This window comes from Saccopteryx bilineata, chromosome 2 (genome assembly GCF_036850765.1).
Source record: "Saccopteryx bilineata isolate mSacBil1 chromosome 2, mSacBil1_pri_phased_curated, whole genome shotgun sequence".
NCBI lineage: Eukaryota > Metazoa > Chordata > Mammalia > Chiroptera > Emballonuridae > Saccopteryx > Saccopteryx bilineata.
The window spans coordinates 232,869,710-232,887,981 of record NC_089491.1 but is presented as its reverse complement, the minus strand read 5'-3'; the positions used below and the strand labels follow the sequence as shown (position 1 = coordinate 232,887,981).

The 18,272-nt window shown below is 45.1% G+C and overlaps 1 protein-coding gene across 4 annotated transcripts in view; it reads right to left on the bottom strand.

Annotated features, from left to right (window-relative positions):
• GRIK1 (glutamate ionotropic receptor kainate type subunit 1) overlaps nucleotides 1-18,272 on the bottom strand; it is a 332,731-nt gene that overhangs the window by 116,031 nt on the left and 198,428 nt on the right. For all 4 annotated transcript variants that reach the window (XM_066259567.1, XM_066259565.1, XM_066259569.1 and 1 more), the window contains exons 2-3: nucleotides 8,271-8,438; nucleotides 3,949-4,206 (exon numbers count right to left, since the gene is read on the bottom strand). In XM_066259567.1, the coding sequence (XP_066115664.1) occupies nucleotides 3,949-4,206; nucleotides 8,271-8,438 (426 nt within the window). The remainder of the gene's footprint in view (nucleotides 1-3,948; nucleotides 4,207-8,270; nucleotides 8,439-18,272) is intronic.

The window sequence follows — 18,272 nt, the reverse complement described above, 5'->3', positions numbered from 1 at the left end:
TCAACCTCCACTCCCTTGGGCATCAACAGCCCAGCATTCAAAATGTTTCCAGAGCCTGAGCCTATCTCACCCCCTATTGCTATCCCCCCTCTCCTGCTTCACTTCTGCAGGAGCTTCCTTGTTTCACCCTGGTCTCCTAGCATTACCAGTGCAATGGCCAGATTGGTCTTCCAGGAGGTAACCCTGGCCGTGTTGCCCATCTACAGAAAACTCTCAGTGCCTCCCACCCTGTTTCATGAGGAGCAGAGGCTCTTCCCAGGTGTAAAAGGCCCCAGGATCTACAGGCTCTCCTCTCCTACCCACCCCATACTCTGATCAACCACATGGCTGGCCCTCTTGCTTGTTGTAAATGAAGGTCAGAGAGACACCGAGCCTGTTCACTCCCCAGCCTATAGCAGAGCCTGGACGGATCCCCTGTGGTCCACAGAGCCTTTGTCACAGGCCAGCTGACCTTTAGGGGACAGTTTGCTGTGGTTCCCCCTTGCTGAGAAGCAGAAACTGCTGATGTCCCCGCTGCTCCCAGCACTCAGCTGCTCGGCTCTTCCTGAGGACTGTGAGGGAAGCAGAGCTGGGCTCCCCCCGGGGCTGATGCAGCTCCGGGTGACCCGTGAGCAGTGGTTTCTCATGGCCCAGGTCACCTCCAAATGGCAGAATCAGAGAGAGCTGGGAGATGGAAAGAGGAACAGCCAGGTCACAGAGGGAGGGAGAGAGGATGCAAGAGGAAACATGACTCCCCCAAAGTCCCTAAGGGTCTCCTGTATTGTCACTTCTAGGGGACAGAATGCTGCCTGCTGGTTCTGAGTGGATTGAGTTTTGTCCTTAAAGACACGCGCACGCTCCCACTGGCTTCTCTGGGAGTTACGGGCCATTTCATCCCCCAGACATCTGCGCAGGTTTCAGCCCATTTCACCAGCTCCTTGGTTCAACTGATACAGACCTGAGAGTGCGCTCTTCATGGAACCAAATCCTGCTGCGTCTTTTGGGGATGGGGGTGCTGAAACACTAAAGCCCTTTCTCTTCCTTCAGGTGCTAAATTTTCTCCTTTCTATGGCTTAATCATCACTGCCACCCAAACCCTGAGTCAAACGGTCTTCAACCCAAAGTCAAAGAGGTCTGCTTTATTGAGCACCCTTGACCTGCTTACCCTCTGGGCTTTGAATGAACTGGCCCAGTTGATTACTCATTTACATTTTTAATGCCTCTGTGGGCACCATCGTGTTCATATGAATCACACAACACACAGGGCAACACACAAGCTCACGTTGGACTTTCAGATTGAGCAGGTGTGCACTGAGCTGCAGAGCACAGGTGAACTCAGCAAAGAGGAGGAGGAGATTCAGTGGGTTACAGAAGGTGACAGAAATGGTAGTTTGAACTTTCTCCTCTGCAAAAATAGCCATTCCTGTGGGTGCTCACCAGATGTCACAGCAGTGACAAGGGCCCCAACTTTTGTCGTGCTCTTATGAGTTATATTTGTCTAAATGCAAGTTAAAATCTACAACAGTTGTGCTCACACTTTTGGTTAAACTGTTTCTTAAACAGAACTCAGAAGTTCTGATATAATGTATTGATTTGCTTTCATTTTAGGTGGCCCCACTTCCTGGAGAGGGTGGAGACCCTGCGGGACCACCTGCAGTGGTGAGAAACTGTTGAGTCTATTAGCTCACAGAGTTTTCTGTTCACAGAAATAGGCAACACGGAAGACCTAAATATACTTACCGTATTTTTCACTCCATAAGACGCACTTTTTGTCTCCCCAAAAGTGGAGGGAGAAATGCTCGTGCATTTTATGGAGCGAAAAATATGGTGTTTTATTAAATATTTTAACACACCATTTGGTTCAGAACTTTTTTTTTTCTAATTTTCCTCCTTAAAACCCTAAGTGTGTCTTATGGTCAGGAGCGTCTTATGGAGTGAAAAATGCAGTACATACAATCTAATGTCCTCAGGGTCTTTATTTGGATGGGGCATTCATTTTATAAACATTCTTCCTTCACAGCAAGCAGGTGAAACTGCAGAAATATGACTGCTTGTGGCTTATCCTTCCTGGTATAAATGCTTTGAATATAGCATTTATAAATTATACATCAGTTACCTTCACTTTTTCCTAAAAGGAGATGAAGTATAAGAAAATACATATCTGCATATTTCTGGCCAGAATGGTCTCTTTCACCTGACAGTTTAACATGGAACCAACGTTCATGACAAAGAGAGGCTCAGCTCCTCCTCTGGGGACAGTGAGTGTGGTGTTCAGTGAGAGGGACAGGGAGGAATGAAAAACTACTAGCACGAACCATTAAAAAGTTTTAAGTGCTTTGCTTTATTAATTTTTTACTGATCATTTTATTAGTCTTACTACCAAAAGTGTATATCAAAGAATGGAGCTAATTTTAAGTATTGGAGAAAAACATTCAGAAAGTAAATACAGTCGTCCCTTGGTATCCTGGGGACAGGCTGCAGGGCCCCATGGACACAAAGCCTGAGGCTGCTCAAGTCCCTCTGTGCAGTGGCATGAACACCGCCTACATTGACTCTCTGCATCCATGGACTTTCACTGCTGGTTCTGATCTGCACTTGGCTGAATCCGTGGCTGTAAACCCCAGGACAAGGAGGTCAGCTGCATGTTTATTAAAATAAAAAAACATGGCTGTAAGTAACTGGAGCATTTGAAACCTGGGTTGTTCAAGGGTCAACGGTAATATCACTCCTTCCATGGGTATTAGCAAGCACTTTCCTATAGACCAGGGCTGTGTTAGGCAGCAGATTATAAAAATAATTAAGATAAAGTTCTGTAACTTAAACAGAGAATTGAAACATGATGGGATGGTTATACTTACAAAGTGGCACTGAACCCTGTGGTGGTCTCAGAGTTTGAGGGAGGAAGTGACGTTTATGAGTTACTGTGGAGAATGAGGGGGCTCAGCACCTTGGAGAATCTCTCCAGAGTGAAGAGCCAACCTCCGAGAAGAAGGGAGGGGAGGACAGGGGGCAGGGCGAGTATTACAGAAGGACGCCCGGTTCATCAGAGCTGCGGAGAGAGCCCGGGGACTGCAGCGAAGCTGGTGCCAGACCGATGAAGACCAAGGGCTAGTGAGCAGCTGTCAACCAGGAGGACCTGGACTTCCTTTTGTGGACTATGGAGGGTCACCAGCAGGATCTAAACTGAATAAAAGGGGGAACTGAACTCCAAAAAGTCCCTAAATGTGGCCTTAAGACAAATGGGAAGGTCCCATTAAAGGAAACTTCAAATGAGGGAAGGTCAGGGAACATGTCTGGTGAGAGCAGGTGCTGGGCACCACACGTCTGTCCGTCAGCCTAAAACAAGCAGGTGGCACAATGCAAGCGTCACTCAGGGCTCCATCTTCCGCGAGTCATGCTCCCTTCCCCATGAAAACGTCAGCTTTGCTGAAATAGCTTCTGACCAGATCCCTCTTTGTGAACCCACTTTAGAAGCTTGTCTGGATGTTTATGTGGCTAGTCATCAAGTCAGAACCATACTTGGTGGTCGTTCTCACACTTTCTCTGCATTGTTCAAGGAATGGAGTCTGGGCCCCAGTCCTACCCAAGTTGGATACATGAAATGACATCTTTACTATTTTGATTAGACAACAATATATATATATATGTTGATATTTCTTTTTAAACATAAATCCTCCTAACAACACAATCAGCAGTTGAAATGCTGTAGAAATGTTTACCTGAAACCTATATACTCTTATTAATCAGTGTCACCTCATTAAATTTAATTTTCTAAATAAAATTGTAAAAAAAAAGAAAAAGAGAACTCAACCTCCCCAAAGAAATAAGAATGATCTTGCCAAGGCATTACTAAATTAGAACACTCTCCACCGGCTTCTTATAAAGGAGTGTTTCCATGCCCTCCACCTGGTGCGTCGGCCCCACAGAATGTTCAGGTTCCATTTGCAGGCATGGCCAGGTGAGTCCTACCTGTGCTGTCTTCGTACACCACGGTCACGGTTCTCCAGTTGTAGTAGAGGACCAGGTCCAGGATCGCCCTGCTGATGGCTGCATAGTCCGGGTAAAGGTTGATGTAAAACAGGTCCCTGTTGTCCACTGAGGGGTGTTTCCAGCGGGTCTGGATGTGTGGGACCTGGAGAGCGTTACAGATGGACTGCACAGCACTCACGGATGAGCTGTGGGATGGGCCGAAGAGCGCGGCCACGCCAAGGGCCAGCTGGTCACATGCTGCCGCCCCACATGGGAAGGGAGAGAGCAGGACAAGGAGAGACAGAGAGAGAGAGAGAGACAGAGACAGAGAGAGAGAGAGAGAGAGAGAAAGCCATGAGTTCACTGTTTCCTTCTGTGATCCCTTTCCACCTGCATGCGCAATCCCGTGACCAGAGCCCGTCAGATGCTCACACGCTGAGGATGGATGTGGGACTGATTAAAAACATGTGCCAGGGTCACTCTCTGCAAATTAAAGTGATGCAGGTCTCACGTCATGACCTTTGTTAGGTGACGTCTAAGCCCCTGCCTGGTAAGTGGTACCAGGGGCAGTCAGAGCTACTCTGCAGTGTTTGCTAAGTGAACCTCACATGAAGGGAGTGTGTCACCCGGCAGGGTGGCAGTGGGGATATTAATGTGTCCACAGAAGTCAGCAGGTGCTCTGGGTGACAGCAAAGTGCTTCAGCTGCTATTGGAAAATTGCTAAAGAGCATTAAGTGGTACCGATACCTAATTACTCACAGAAGGGTGGGATAGCATAGCTTAAAGAGATGCTAAGAGACATCATGTCCAGCCCACTGTCACAGACAATGAAATATGTCAGGGCCCCTGGGCAGTGGCAGAGCCCTGGGACCCAGCTCAGATCTGACGTCTCTCAACTCAACACCAGCCCACAGGCAGCCTCACGAGACCAAGTCAACCTGCATTTAAACATTAACTTATAACCTTCAATGATTTTTCTCATTGTAAGATCATGTATGCTGATTGAGAATTTAGAATATTTAAAAGTGTAAGGAAGAAAAATGGCTATGATATTTCATCATCTTTGGATAAAGTCTATTTTTTTTTTGGTGTTTCAATTTATAAAAACAAATCAAATTATTAGATGGGTACAGTTTGATTCATCACTTTCTTATTTATTTATTTATTTTGGTGAGAGGAGGGGAGATAGTGAGGTAGACTTCCACATGTGCCCCAACCAGGATCCACCTGGCAACCCTGTATGGGGCCGATGCTTGAGTAACAAGCTATTTTTAGCACCTGAGGCTGTCACACCCTGATGAAGCCATCCTCAGTGCTCAGGACCACGCTTGAACCAATCGAGTCCCTGGCTGCGGGAGGAGGAAGAGGGAGTGAAGGGGGAGAGGGAAGGGCGAGAAGCAGATGGTAGCTTCTTCTGTGTGCCCTGAACCAGCCAGGGCTGATGCATCACTTTCTTTATTAAACATAATTTGCATACTAGCGTGTGTCCTTTTTCCCAAGACATTACAAATTCTTCATGAGTATATTTTTAGTGTCTGTAGAAGAGCCCATATCATGATATGTTATCATTTATTTAACTATTCCTACAATATTGAATATTTAACCTGCTCCTAAGTTTGGGCTATTAAAAAAATAATATTACAACAGTTATCTTAGTTATTTTATTTTTCTCTGAATTTTACATTGCTTTCTTAGAGTAGATAACCAACTGCAATTAAAGGGTATTGATATTTTTAAGTCACTTGATACAAATTAAACAAATTCCCTTCCAGAAAGGTTAGGAAATGTTATCTTCTACAACCATGCAAAATAGTGCCTACTCATTTTATGCTAATATAAATTTATGCTGACATTAAATATAAATTTAAAAACATTTCAAATTTATACTTCAATGCTAGTTTAAAGGAATTTGAAACTGCCAAGAGATCATTGAATATTTGAATTAGATTATAGCTAAAATATATAAATAAAGTTGTGGCAATGTTTATGATAATATCATTCTACAAATAAAAGTAAGTAAAAAAATTACATGGCTTAGTCAGAATCTCCAAATCAAGAGAGTTTTTTTTTTAATTAAGTGAGAGGCAGGGAGGCAGAGAGACAGACTCCTGCATGTGCCCTAACCAGGATCCACCCGGTAAGCTCCCTACAAGGCAATGCTCTCCACATCTGGGGCTTCTGTGCCATTGCTCGGCATCCTCAGTGCCTGGGGCCAACTTGCTCAAACCATTTGAGCTATGGCTGCAGTAGGGGAGGACAGAAAGAGAGAGAAGGGGGAAGGATAGGGGGAGGGGAAGAGAGCAGATAATTGCTTCTCCTGTGTGCCCTGACTGGGAATCAAACCCAGAACTTCCACATGCCAGGCTGATGCTCTACTACTGAGCCAACCAGCCAGGGCCAAGAGAAAAAAATTAATAAATAAAAATTTGAGAGCAGAACTTCAGCTATCTCTGGGACAGCTGATGTTGATTGTCCTGCACAGGGACATGTCCTGCTCTCCAGCACTGACCCACCCCAAGAGCAGGAAGGTGTGTAGTTCTGTACTCTGTGCTAGAGGTCGATCTTGTCCTTATTGTAGAAAGCCCATTTTTCTGAAGGTGTTTTTATTGGTTGGCAAAAAAAATGAGAGCATCAGAGTATATGAGCTGTTGTTTTGTCTGGTGTGGGCAACAGATGGAGGGTTCCTTTAGCTCAGGAAATTCTTTTAGTCAGTAAATTACTAGTTTTGAGGAGCTTTGGGGGTGTTTAATTTATAAGTCTGGCATGCACTTCAGATCACAAACAAAAGCTTCCAAAGTTATGTGGGTTGAAGTATAAGTTGTTAAATCTGGTTGGCTTTCTGAGGTACTTGACAATGCTCTGTGTGCGTGAGTGTGTGCGTGAGTGTGTGTGTGTGTGTGTGTGTGTGTGAGAGAGAGAGAGAGTGTGTGTGTGTGAGAGAGAGAGAGAGAGAAAAGGAAGTTAGAGATTTTACCTGTGGAGACAAGTTATATAAAGATGCCTTGTAAACTTGAAAATGCCACATAAATATAAAGTTTTATCATCTGTTCATAGACAAACACTGACCTATATAGTATCTACAGCTCTATCCATCTTTAAAAGAAAATATTCTATTACTAAGGTAATGCCATAGACAGAAAAAGAAATCATTATACTGTCTACTTTTCATCTTTGCTTCCAGGAAAATAAGTTTTACATTTTGTTTGTAATGAACACAGAGACCCTTTTAGAAGACTGTGTTGGGTGAGCACATCGAAGTGGGTTGATTCTATGTGGAAACAACCAGTATTCAGCTACTTAGAGATCAACGTGAACATGGCGTTGACAGCAGCCCAGGTGTTGGCGTGTGTCTGTTGGGCACAGTACTCCTCTGGACCGAATGAGCCCTTCCTGTTCTGGGGCCATGAGCAGGCTTTGTTTCACACAAACACCTGGATCGTGTCTCCAAACACTCTTGTTCGAGGCCAAGCTCCAGGTGTATAGAACGTGGCCATGTTTCAAAGACCCTTCTTAGAACTGTGTGTTGAAACAGGACCCACTATCACAGTGACTCCTTCTATGAGACAAACCTCACAGTCTGCACATAAATTAGATGGCTTTTGGGAACTTTCTGTTCCAAGGCCAAAAGAGAATCCAATGAGTGACTGCAGAGACCGCTCTCACAGGTTTTATCTTTTCTTCTTTAATTTTAATTAATTAATTAATTAATTAATTTCTCCTGTGAGGCTCCTTACCACATTTTGGGACACACAGATCACACAATGTATACATCTCAGGCCCCAAGTGTCCAACCCAATTCAATGATTTGTTTTTATGGTGTGGTTCCATTTATGTTCTTTCTTTTATCTTTACCATTTTATTATTATTATTAAGGTGTAATTGACATCTAACATTCTATCAGTTTCTGGTGTACAACATAATGATTCAACATTTGTAATTTTTATTTTTCTATGATTGTGTGGAAAGGGGTTAAAGAAACAATCAGGGAGATGTTGGGAAAGCCCAGTGGTTTGCAACTGTTAAAATTCAGGGGTGATGTGTGTTGTGGGCATTTGCACATGCTTGGTGGATGTGACCTTCCACAAAGTTCCATTTGACTGCACCACACAGTGTCACGCTGGCTTCTCAGCCCCGGGAGGAGGGGCAGACCCAGCCTGATGCTTCCCGTCCACAGTTGAGCCAGCTCATCAGAGACTGGAGGGTGCTGAGGGGTGAGCTCGCTGGGAAGGCCCACACACACTGGGCGGCTCTACCAAAAGGAAGGCGACCTGTAGGGCAGACACGTCAGCCAGAAAAGCTTTTAAAAGTGCAAGAATAGTTACCTCTCCGTGAGGCTTCAAAACTATCAAAAAGGTTAATTCTCTGGATGTCATAGGTTAACGTGGTGTTGGGCATCAGGGTTCGATTCCTGTTGATGCTGGTGACGGCGAACTTGAATGCTAATTCTTCAACATTAACGGGTTCATTCTCCACAGTTTCAAAAATCCCTCCTGCAAAGACAAAAGAGACACGTGAGAAGCATTCGTCACATTATACACATGTGTTCTTTCTTTTTTAAAAAAGCAGAATATAAATGATTCAAACAAAGGGTCCAAAAGAATAAATGTAGGCATGGTCAGAACAGATCCCAAAACGGGTGTTAAGTTTACCAGCATGTGTGACAATGCAGGTAAATAGGTCTGATTTCCTGCATATGCTCACGACTTTAAGTCCAATGTTGGACTCTGTAGTACCTCCCACATGACAGACACATCCCAAGGACTCAGTACTATGGAAAGTATGACGGGTGACATGGTGGATGATGATTTCCCATAGTTTGGACACAAATTACACTGTGGCTGACCCAAACATACCATAATTTAAGTTGCATCCTTAGAACACAGCAGAACATCTAGACTCTGGGGGGATCATGCAGAGAGCTGGGTGGGGTGAGGATGAGACACATGTATACATAGACAGTGTTCAGAGTGAGAACATCTCCTCTGCCCTTGGTGGCTTAGAACTCTGGGGTCACATTCTAATCCTTTCCAAAGTGCACGGGCTGATTCAAACTGCCTTTGTCTTTTGTTTGTGTGTGTGTTTTCAAAAACCCTTTGGTTCTGCTCAAAAACATCCAATCTCTGGAAAAATATGTTCCTCCATTAAACAAGGACACATGAACTAAGCCCCTCACACCCTGGGCATGAGGATCTCATCACAAGCAAAACACAAAATACCAGCACTGAAGCTTCATCAGAGGATTCAGCTCTGAGCTTGCCTGACACACTGATGTTGGTAGAGGCCATTTAAGTATGATTAACTGCAACTTCTTAATGTTCTCTAGGGCTGCCATGGGATTATCAATAGATACAGGGCACAAAATGAAGGCTCTTAACTGGCCTCCCTTTAACTGACTCCTTGATGGACCAATAATCCCAATTTTCTTTGAAAAAAAAAGTATTAATTGATGCCCAATGGAATACAGATACTTGTCACTAGCAGACTGCTATTCATATACCAACACCACTGAGTGATGCCTTACCTGAGGTCACTTGTAGGTTATTAGCAACTTGGTCTAGGCCAGGTTGATTTCAGTGCACTACAGTCTCTCTATTCAAAACTGACCAGCCAACCAATCAACCAACCAACCAACCAAACAGAAAAACCTCATGGATATCAAAGTAAACATCAGTAGGTGCAGGTAGAATTTAAGTCTATTCTTTCTTAGAAAGAAGACTCCAGTTGGTAGAATCTAATTCAAAGAAATCACTTTGGTCCTACTTTGAAAGAACAGTGAACAAATCCCTATCTAAAATTACTTTTTTTTGCAAGGTCCTGCTCAAACGACTTTATTAAATAACCAATTACAGTTGTCAGGTTGGGAAAATGAAGAAGAACTGTATAGAACTGTTTTGGCTCCTTTTGAAAATATGTGGGGCATTCATGGACTATTGAGACATGTTTGTGGGGGGATCATACTTACATTCTTTGAGAAACTAGAGTTGGATGCAGTGTTATCTGTGAATTTATATTGGACATTTACTGTGAAATCAATGTCAGAAAAATTTTTGCTCTTAGTGACTTTTTTTCCTTCCTCAGACAGTGGTAGGCAGGTCCTTTGGGGGAGGGGTCTTTCCATTTTTAACAGAACTACTCACAGTGGTCGGCAAACTCATTAGTCAACAGAGCCAAATATCAACAGTACAACAATTGAAATTTCTTTTGAGAGCCAAATTTTTTAAACTTAAACTATATAGGTAGGTACATTCCTTATTGAGGTAGCGCCCACATGTGGTATTTTGAAGAGCCATACTCAAGAGGCCAAAGAGGCGCATGTGGCTCGCGAGCCGCAGTTTGCCGACCAGGGTTAGGGGATGCTCCATAGTGAGGTGATAGGCTCACACCACAGACACTTGGGCACCAGAAGTTGGGCATGTGATGGGTTTACTGCTCTGATGAGCTGACTCATGATTGGATCAGAACCTGGTGTCAGGGTTGCCACAGGCAGGATTTGCTTTACTTGTCTCCTGAGCACATGGTGAAAACTCCGGTGAATGCTGACTGTGTCTTACTCAGGATCACCATCCTCACGGAGACTAACGTATCCCAAGAGGTTCAGCCTACACTGACTAGGGAAAAGTCAGTTGTTGGCCCAGAAGTGAGCACCATGATCCTGAATGGGGCAGGCGGGGAGGAAGGCGCCTGTCACCTAACTGGGAATCAAGAGTTCAAGTTTTAGACCTCAGTCCACCCACATCCTCTTTGAGAAGGATTTTTAAGTACCAGGAAGAAATTTACTATGGAATAGCTCTTTATTGTCCAAATTTGTTTAAGCCTTTATAATGTCCCAGGTAAGAGGTAGTGTTCCTGTCTTTATTTTATTTTTTATTTTTTCAGCAAGAGGGACAGAGAGCGACAGAAAGAGGGACAGACAGGGAGAGACAGACAGGAAGGGAGAGAGATGAGAAGCATGAATTCTTCATTGTTCATTGATTGCTTTCTCACATGTGCCTTGACCAAGGGGTAGGGGACTCCAGTTGAGCCAGTGACCCCTTGCTCAAGCCAGCGACCTTGGGCTTCAAGCCAGTGACCATGGGGCCATGCCTATGATTCCATGTTCAAGCCAGCAACCCTGCTCTTAAGCTGGTGAGCCCATACTCAAGCCAGTGACCTGGGATTTTGAACTTGGGTCCTCTGCATCCCAGGCCTGCACTCTATCCACTGTGCCACTGCCTGGTCAGGTGCATTCCTGCCTCTATAAGTGACAAAGTGGACAGAGAGAGCACACATTTTGCCTAGCTTGTTCAGAATCACAAAGCCTCATCTGGCAATGCAGGTATTGGATTCTAATACACGCCTCTCACTTCACTAGGTTCTTCCTGACTTCCTTTATCTCCAGATGTGGACTGACACTGCTGCCTTGCTTCCTCAGAGGATCTCTTGTTAAAGGGAGTGACGTCACACAGTGACTGTGCCCCGAAAGCTCAGTCATGGCCCAGAAAGAGCTTATTATTTATTACCTGTGGACAGTAAGGACAGAAAGAGGAAATGGCCCTTGTTGTAGAACTGTCTGCCCCTGTCAGTGTCACTCCTGTGGTGTGTACAGTGCACTTGTCTTTGATGTAAAGCAGAATGGTCCTGGTTAAAGGAATTTTCAGCGTTTTAGCTATGAGCTCAGCTAGTGCCCAGGTGAACTCTGTTTTGTTATTTTGGTGGCAGTTTTCTTTAATCTCTTCACAGAGATAACATTATAAACAGTGTCATTAGCTCAACCTCTACCACACTCTCTTTTCTTCCTGACAGAGGCTGCTGATAGATCCCAAAATCCTACAGGGAGCTGAGGTGTTGAGAGGGCTGGGGAGGGACCGTGAGGATGAAGTCTGGTAGACACAGAAGAAAGTTTGTGCTAGAACACAGGTCCCACATCGGATCCTTACAGACTGATTCATCATCAGAAACGCACACTTGGTCTCTGACCCCATTTCTGGCACAGAGCTCCTCAATCATTGGAACTTCCTTAGTGATAGGAGCCATACAGGTGTCTTTTGTTAGGTTGATATACTGACTTTTGGAAACCACCTAAGGAGGGTCGGGCTGGAAGACCAAACACGATGAGAGGAGGGTTAGGACTTTCAGCCCCACCCCTTTGACCTCTAGGGAAGGGAGAGGGGCTGGAGGTCTACTCAATCACAAATGGCCAATGATTTAAATCAATCATGCTGCTGCAAGGAAGCCTCCATGAACACCCGAGGGGGTGGAGTTCTGAGAGCTTCCAGGTCGGCAGGGAAACAAAAGCTCCGTACTCAGGATCCTCCCACCTCCATCCCCCACACGTCTCTCTTCACCTGGCTGTCCATCCGTATCCTCCATCTCATCCTTTAGTAAGTTGGTAACCTAAGTGAGAGCTGCCCTGGGCTCTGTGAGCCATTCAAGCAAATACTTGTATCCAAGCAAGGGGAGGTCCTGGGAACCTGCGATTGTAGGCAAGTCAGACAGCAGTGGCGGGTCACCTGGGTGATAGATACGTGAATTCCAAACTGCCCTCTTGCTGTTTCGCTTATCTGTCAGACCTCACCCTTACTGGACTATCGCCCCTGAGACAAAGGAATTCCAAAAAGTTGACAACCCGCCCCAAGGAGGGGCTCCGGACATACCAGGACTTTTGGTTCAACACCCACATGCTCGAAGCCCCCCAAGGAGGAGCATTCCGGACATACCAGGACTTTTGCCTCAGTATCCCCTCAGGCTCTCCCAAACACTATATAACTGGCCCCTAGTCTGTAACCGGTGCTCTTCTCCCCCACAAGAAGTGCCCGGCAGGGTTCCTTTCTTCCTTTCAATAAAGCCTGTTACTCTGGTCTTTCGGACTCCCATGGATTCCAACACTGAGTACCTGCTGCTTGCAATGGCATCTGAAGTGGGGGTGGTCTCATGGGACTGAGCTCTCAGCCTGTGGGGTCTGAAGCTATCTCCAGGTAGATGGAGTCAGAATGGAACTGAGATGGGGGACACCCAGCTAGTGTCCCAGGGAAGTGACTGGCATGGAAAGCTTCACACATTTGGTGACCAGAAGTGGTGTGAGTGTGGGAGTCAAGAAGAGACCCAGGGAGGGGGACCCTGGTTTCTGCACTAAAGATGGACAGAAGGCAGGAGATGGACAAGAGCTATAGCAGCGAGACTGCAGAGAAGCCACTGTGTCCGACTGCTGTGCCCGACAGCTGTGCAGAGGCTGGGAGATGGTCCAGGTGGGAACAGGTGTGACTTGAACAGCTTAGTGGTGTGGGCTGTGTGACCATGGAGGGCAGAGTGGGATTCGCTGACTAGCCACAAGGGGAAGCAGACTGTCAAGGATGAAACTCCTGAGATGAGGAAGATGCTGGGGTCTGATTGCGGCATGTCCTGCCTCACAGTGTGAGTCACAACCCTAGTGGAGACGTGAACAGGGAAGTCAGACACACTGACCTGGGTGTCATGGGAGAGGTCAGCCTGGAGATAGACAAGTGGAAGTCACCACCATACAGGTGGTATTCAAAGCCACAAGGCTGGTAGTTGACACCCCAGGAGCAAGTGTGGACGAAGAGGCAGAGATTGGAGTGAGGCAGGCAGAACCACAGGTGCTAGAGCCGTCCACGTGAGAGGAAGCACGGGCGGGACCTCCCCTAAGCCTCTGCAGGGAGCAGGACCCTATTGATTCCTTGATTTTGGACTTCTGGCTTTCAGAAGTGAGAACACGTTTCCCTTGCTTTAAGATGCCCTGCTAGGCAGCCACAGAAAACCAATATGGTATCCTAATTAAGAAAGTTTCCATAGTGGCTACTTTTCACTGCTATATTTTTCCTCTTTGTAAAATGCTACTTTATTCTGTAGGCCAAGTAACAGTCCCTACCTTCCCAACTTAATTTTGCAAATGAACCAAATAGCTGCACCACACAGCACATAGGTTTTCCTCATTTATTACATTTTCCGGTGAACATTCTAATCAGCCCCGCTTATTGTGCGAACTTGCTGCCGTGTCCCATGGTGACAGGCTGCGAGGCCACCCAGGAAGGGGGCAGCAAAGCGTGAGCTGATGGTGAGGAGCAGGACCGTCAACAGTGCTGACGCCCCCTCTGTGCCTGCCTCCGCGGACAGTGACTCTTCCAGAAGCTGCTGGCAGGAAACAGGTCCGCAGCGGGACGATTCCTTGGCTGACAGCTGCTCTGTAAACACACCGCGGGATGTGGCCTCTCTGTACGGTCCATGTTGGGTACTAGATCATTACATCATGATTCTGTGTCACCACAGCCCCAGACTCCCCATGCCTCTCCTTTCCAGGCTACACATTTAAGTTCCAAGGTTCCCTGGGACAAATATTGTCTTCCCCGTTCAGCTAATGTCTCCCCGTTTTATGTCTGTGGTAGAGATTTCACGCCGTGACAGCTGGGATGGGAAGCTGGCTTTCTTTGGCCTGTTGGAGCAGGAGAGGACAAAGGTCCCTGGGCTTTTACCTTCCAGTGGTCCTGGGAAGGGATAGAGCTGTGGGCACGGCAGGCAGTGACGATGGTCTGGCTGTCACCCAAACTTCCTACAAGTGCCTTCAGATATGGGTGTCCTGTGGGGAAGGACCGTGGGATTTGATGTCACCCTGAGATGGGAATAACACTCAAGCTCTCCCTGCATGTTCCAGCTACCCAGTAGTGGGCATGGCCTTGAGGGAGAAGAAAACGTGTCTGTGGCGCGAGGATTGCAGATGTGCTTCGGAGGGTAGCAGTTGTGGGACAGCAGAGATGGACACAGCCTAGCTGAGGCTGCTAGTGATTTCTGTTAATCAATTTGAGTTGCACATAGAAAAAGAAATTATCCTTGATTTATTCCTATTTCAGTGATAGTCAATATCCGTCCATCAAGCACTATTGACCATCTATGGTCAGGGGCTGTGCTGGTGGCGTGGGAATGCACAGATGAACTTGGCCGCTGCCCAGTCTGCTGGGATGGGATGTGTGCTGCAGGTGGGGATGCCAGGAACAGACTCTGCACGGCAGTAAGTCATTCCACCAGCAAACAAGAAATCCCTGTCCCTGCCATGTGGCATCTTTCCTGAGCGGACTTAATTTTGGTGGAAAACCTTAAGCTGGGGGTCTAACCACTCCCAGAGGGCTGGGACTGGGCGCACGAGGCCTGCTCTCTCTGCCAGCATAAACGTGATGATTTGGACACAGAATGTTGTTCCCAATGAATGATCATTTAGCTGAGTTGGGTCTCTTCTTGGTACCTGATGATAAAGTATGTTCTACCTGGACAAGGAGGCTGCTGGAAGAGGCAGGGATGTGGTGGTTGGGGTCGCCGGGGATTGTCCTGAAGCCGCCCGACTTCCCCCGTGTCTGCTGTTGCTGCAATGATGGCTCCATCTCTCCCAACCACCAGGGTCATCGTCCCCAAACACTTGCAAAGCTCTCTAAATGCTCACTTCCCACAGGGATGCTGACACCTTAACCTCGTGCAGATACGGCTCACCTCCTGAAGAGTTCAGGGGAGACCCAGGAATAGGGCCAAAGGATTCACGCCAAACGTGCATTTTTTTGAGATCTGTGATTGCTCTAATGTCTTTTGAAAGCAGTTGCAATGTTAGCTTTTAACATCTCTTCTAAATGAAATATTCATGTCACAGGACTCAAATTCCCTTCATTTTTTTATTAATTAAATGATTGCAAATGTCCAGATCACAACCTTCAGCTCCAGGGAAGCTGGGTGATGCATTCCCTAGTTTTCTCGTGTCTTGCCTCTGCTACTTCTCAAGGTGATGTTTCTTCTTGCTGAGAAGGAGACATTACTGGTAATGATGAGAACTGGTGTCCGAACCAGAGCACCTTTGGACTCCCAGCTGCAAGACCACGGCATTTGTCACGCAGACAAACACAGACATCACAATGAGATGCCATGCCCAGGGGTAGTTGGGTGCTCACATGTGTCTGGGAAGCTGGCTTGCCTCGCTGCCTGGAACCCGCACTGGGACCTGCCACCCCTTCTGGGAAACCCGCCTGCACAGTGACATGTGAAAGTCTCAGAAGTCCTGTCTTTAGACCAGCAGTGTGACCCTGTTTACCAGGTGTCCCTCTAATTTACTGAATCACAAGACCAGTTCCCCTGTCACGGGGGCGTGCAGTGAAATTGCTATCCTTAGACACAGTCTTGAAAAATAGGGCCAAGTGAACTGCTTTTTTGAGACTACAATAAATATTGTTTTTGTGCTCGTTTTAACAAAAAGTTAGACATTAGTTTCTTGACTGAGGAATCTAAACCCTCTAATGGTGGTATTGCTTTAAAAAAATTAATATCAGATTTATACCATCCATTTTTACCTCCTGGTTCTTTTTTTTTTTTTTCACTTGCAAAAATAACCTAACTATGAAGATAGTCTGCAGTTTTATGAAAAAGGCTATCTATTAATCAATTATCTCAAAGCTATGCTGTGGGAAGGATACAGGTCCTTGACATTAAATGCAAATATTTAAAAGTGCAAAGTCCTTTGCTACACTTTATTACTTTCCATTAGGATTCATTTTTCTTTCTTTCTTTTCTTCTCTCTCTCTCTCTCTCTCTCTCTCTCTCTCTTTCCCCTCCCTCCCTCCCTCCCTCCCTCCCTCCCTTCCTTCCTTCCTTCCCTCCTTTCTTTCTTTCCATTGCTGCATATTTATTTGAAAAAATTAAAAAATGCTTTTAGTCAATTTTTCACTTATTGATTTAAAAATTGTGCAAAGTGGTGTATACTAGGCAATAATACTACTATTTGAGAGCATCGAAAATGACTACAGAACTTTCCTTCTATGTGTCCCAGATGTCTGAAGGTATTCTGTCACTTTAGAAGTTAAGTTTATAAATGTGTCTACACTTTAAATTTATTAAAGCACCTGGATTTGCATATCTGGCTTTTCCTTTTTACTTTGTCTGCATTTCACACATTTTATCATGTATTTTTGCTCTTTTGTTGTTTTACAGTTGTTTTAAAAATACATTATTTCCCCATTGACTCAAAAGTTAGTCACAGATATTTTTAAATTTCAACATTTCCTTAAATATTTCTTTTTATCTAAAAGAAAGCACCCCAAATACATCAATAAAAATTTGAAAAATGTGGAAAAAGTAGAAAAAATAAACATTTAAAATTCTACCACTTAGAGTTAATACTATCAAGATTTTGGTGTCTTGTCTTACAATCTTTTATTATTATTATTATTATTATTATTATTGCAATATGATTGGTACCAGAGTCATGCTGACTATAAAATGGAATTTTGTGCTTTTTCTCTTAATAGTATTTTCTATGATAATTTTAGTGATGTATAATAGTCCACCTCAAAAAATAAGTTTGTTTAGATAATTGTTAGACGTATCTTTGTTTCTAATTCGCTGCTGTCAAAAATAACGTTTGAATGAATATATCTTTGTGATAAGAATAATATTCATCCACCACCTTTTTTTCTCAATCTTTTTATATGACATTCAGGACTTGGTAGTATGTTTATTCGTGAAGATCTTGATGCTTATTACCTAATCATCCTTGAGAAACACTGTATCATGCCTACCACACGTGTATGAAAATGCACATTCCTCTGAATTTCCAGGCTTTGCAAAAAAAAATATTTCCTAGGCAAAATATTGCAATTGATGGTCATTGAAATTCACATTTCATTGACTATTAGTGAACCTGAGCATTTCTTCACAACGTCCTCGTGTGCTCCACTTGTAGCTGTTCTTTTGGTCATTCTTCAATCCTGGTCCTCGCTCATTTTGAGTGTGATATCCCTTTACATCTGATGCATTTATGCATTACAGAAATTATCTTCCCGTGATCATGTCAGATATTTTCTTCTAGTTTGCTATGCCTTTTAAATTAAAATTAAATTAAAAATTTTTTTTTCTGATTATGAAAGTTTTGTTTCTGAAATTCAATCTGTTTTTTCACAGTGAAAATATTTTGTCATCTTCCTTTTGGAAACTGCTCCCACTCCCGCATCTGTGCTGGTCTCCTGGCAGTTAGAGGGGGTGGCGTTCACAGCTGTGACACTACAGGGCTGACGTCTCCCAGGCTGCTCTTCTCTACCAGGACCAAGAGAGAGGGAGTCCCTCTCTTTCTAGGGACTGAAGGAGTGAGCTCGAATGCTTAGCCGTGTGGGCACCCTGCCTTTTTCCTCACTGATTGGAGAAATGGGGGCCTGAGTGCTGATGAAAGTAAAGGGGACGTGCAGGTACATGGGGATCACAGAGTCTCAGGGGCCTCCGGTCTCTGCTTCCAGCTAGCTCTGGGTCCTGCCGCTCTCCTGCCCTTGCACCTCAGTGTACATGCAAGCAGTTTCCCTTTCCTGCCC